The sequence below is a fragment of the Nuphar pumila genome, chromosome 12 (assembly GCF_984573655.1).
Source record: "Nuphar pumila chromosome 12, dmNupPumi1.hap1.1, whole genome shotgun sequence".
NCBI lineage: Eukaryota > Viridiplantae > Streptophyta > Magnoliopsida > Nymphaeales > Nymphaeaceae > Nuphar > Nuphar pumila.
The window spans coordinates 90,385,265-90,387,164 of NC_143260.1; the positions used below are offsets into that span (position 1 = coordinate 90,385,265).

The following is a 1,900-nucleotide window of genomic DNA, read 5'->3' on the forward strand; positions in this document are numbered from 1 at the left end:
TTTTTTGCTTCCCCTTGTTTCTTCTCGATATCTTCTCTCCCCTCCCTATATAGTTTGGTGATCAGCCTGAGATTGCTCTGATCATATCATTCTGCGTTGTTAGTGCATCTGTTTTGTTCTCTCTCTCTCTCTCTCTCTCTCTCTCTCTCTCTCTCTCGAGTGATTGGCTCTGTTGTTGATCACAAATCACAAAAAGAGTTGTTAGCGCACCTCTCTCTCTCTCTCAAGAAGACCCATGGCTGATGACTCTGCTGCTTACATAAGGATGGTAAGCATAATAGTACTTCTATTTCCTGTTAGTTGTTTATGGGCTCTATGGTGATTGTCATGGCCATGATCATCTACATCATCCTACTCACTGGTACCCTCTACATGATAGGTGCAACATCTGATTGAGAAGTGCCTCTTGTTCCATATGAACGAAGAGCAGTGTGTTGAAACTCTTGCAAAACATGCCAATATTAAACCGGTTATCACTACTACTGGTTGGTTCCTCTGTTCTCATTTCTCAAGTTCTTTCTGCTTTCTTTCTTTCTTTGCTTTCTCTGATCATGTGCATGTTTGCCTTGTTTAGTATGGAAAGAACTGGAAAAGGAGAACAAGGATTTCTTTGAGGCCTACTCGAGAGAGAGGGAGCATCGACGGTCCAGAGCCGAAGAGTCTGAGGCCAAGCGTATCATCCTTCAGATGATCAAGGATTCAGATGGCTAAGCCCTCTCCTGTTGGATACTTGTTTGCGTGCATCACGTGTCAAAGGAGTGCAGTTGTCGCCCTTGTTACCACTGTCTGTTACTACCTACTAGAAAAAAACGAATATAGAAAGAGAGACCGTTGTCCTATTGCATGTTGGCTTGGCTTTGGGGTCACCCTCAATGGGGAACCCTGCTCCCCCGATACCTAGGCTGCCTGAGCAGGTTCTCTGTTCCACGTGGCTTGCATCGGCTAGTTATGGCGTATCCGCTGACGTGGAGCCACCCTATGAAGACCATGCTTCCTGTAAATAATTGGACTACTTTTAAATTTGAATGTGTTATTCTTGTTTTGTTGTCATTTCACCTAGAGAGAGGGTTCCTTCCATCTTTTGATCTTTTCTTTTAATTGAAAGGGTCAGCAATGGTGGGGGAGCAGATCAGTGTTAGCGACAGAACTCCTTATGAGGAGCCACGCAGTAGCTGGCTTCCCCATATAGAGAAGGGTACGGGGATGCCCTCTTAATAGGAAGGATCACGTGCAATCACATTGCACACTTTAGGGTACTTAATCTGTCCATCTTCTGTTGGGTCCACAGCTGGACAGGCTGTAATCCATAAATGAAGAAGGGCGATCAGGTACAGCGGCACACTTAAAGTGTGCAATGTGATTGCATCTTTTCCTCACTCTCCTATTAAAAAAAGAGATGAGGGGAGGGGTCAGTATATTACCTCTATTAAAAGGGGTGACACCTTGAATACTTCAAAGATCAGGTGCAATATGATTGCATAAATATTTGTGCATTAAGCACCTGATCACCCTTATCTTGAGACAGGGCCTGTCAGTTGTGGGGCCCAAGGCTTGATGGAGGGCGATAAGGTGCTTAAGGTAGGGGTGGCAAAATCTGACACAACTTGCCAACCCGCTTCTTAGCCGGGTTCGGGTTTGGCTTAAACGGGTTTGTGTCGTAAATGGGTCAACTCGCCTAACCTGTTTATTAAACGGGTTGGGTTCGTGTTAGGGGTATGCCAACCCGTTTGACCCGTTTAATAAACAGGTTAGGCGGGTGGGTCAACCCGTTTACATGAACCCGTCAACCCGCAACCCGTGTTATCGGGTCGACCTGTTTAATAAACGGGTCACTATGTCGGGTCCACCAGACCCGTTTATTAAACGGGTTAACCGTGTTGGGTTGGGTTACATGTTTAAT

At 45.6% G+C, this 1,900-nt stretch overlaps 1 protein-coding gene across 1 annotated transcript; it reads left to right on the forward strand.

The window, feature by feature from the left end:
* Window positions 1–228: 228 nt before the first annotated feature.
* LOC149821173 (uncharacterized) lies at window positions 229–1,024 on the forward strand. The gene is made up of 3 exons (XM_089983461.1): window positions 229–268; window positions 380–485; window positions 575–1,024. Exons 1-3 carry the CDS (start codon window positions 236–238, stop codon window positions 709–711), a joined length of 276 nt encoding a protein of 91 aa, XP_089839587.1. The 5' UTR covers window positions 229–235; the 3' UTR covers window positions 712–1,024.
* Window positions 1,025–1,900: the final 876 nt, after the last annotated feature.

Excerpts from the sequence above, each read along its gene's own strand:
- LOC149821173 (XM_089983461.1), top strand. The coding sequence starts at position 236 with ATGGCTGATGACTCTGCTGCTTACATAAGGATG. Across the intron at positions 269-379 it reads CTGCTGCTTACATAAGGATG|GTGCAACATCTGATTGAGAA; the intron begins GTAAGCATAATA and ends TCTACATGATAG. Across the intron at positions 486-574 it reads ACCGGTTATCACTACTACTG|TATGGAAAGAACTGGAAAAG; the intron begins GTTGGTTCCTCT and ends TGCCTTGTTTAG.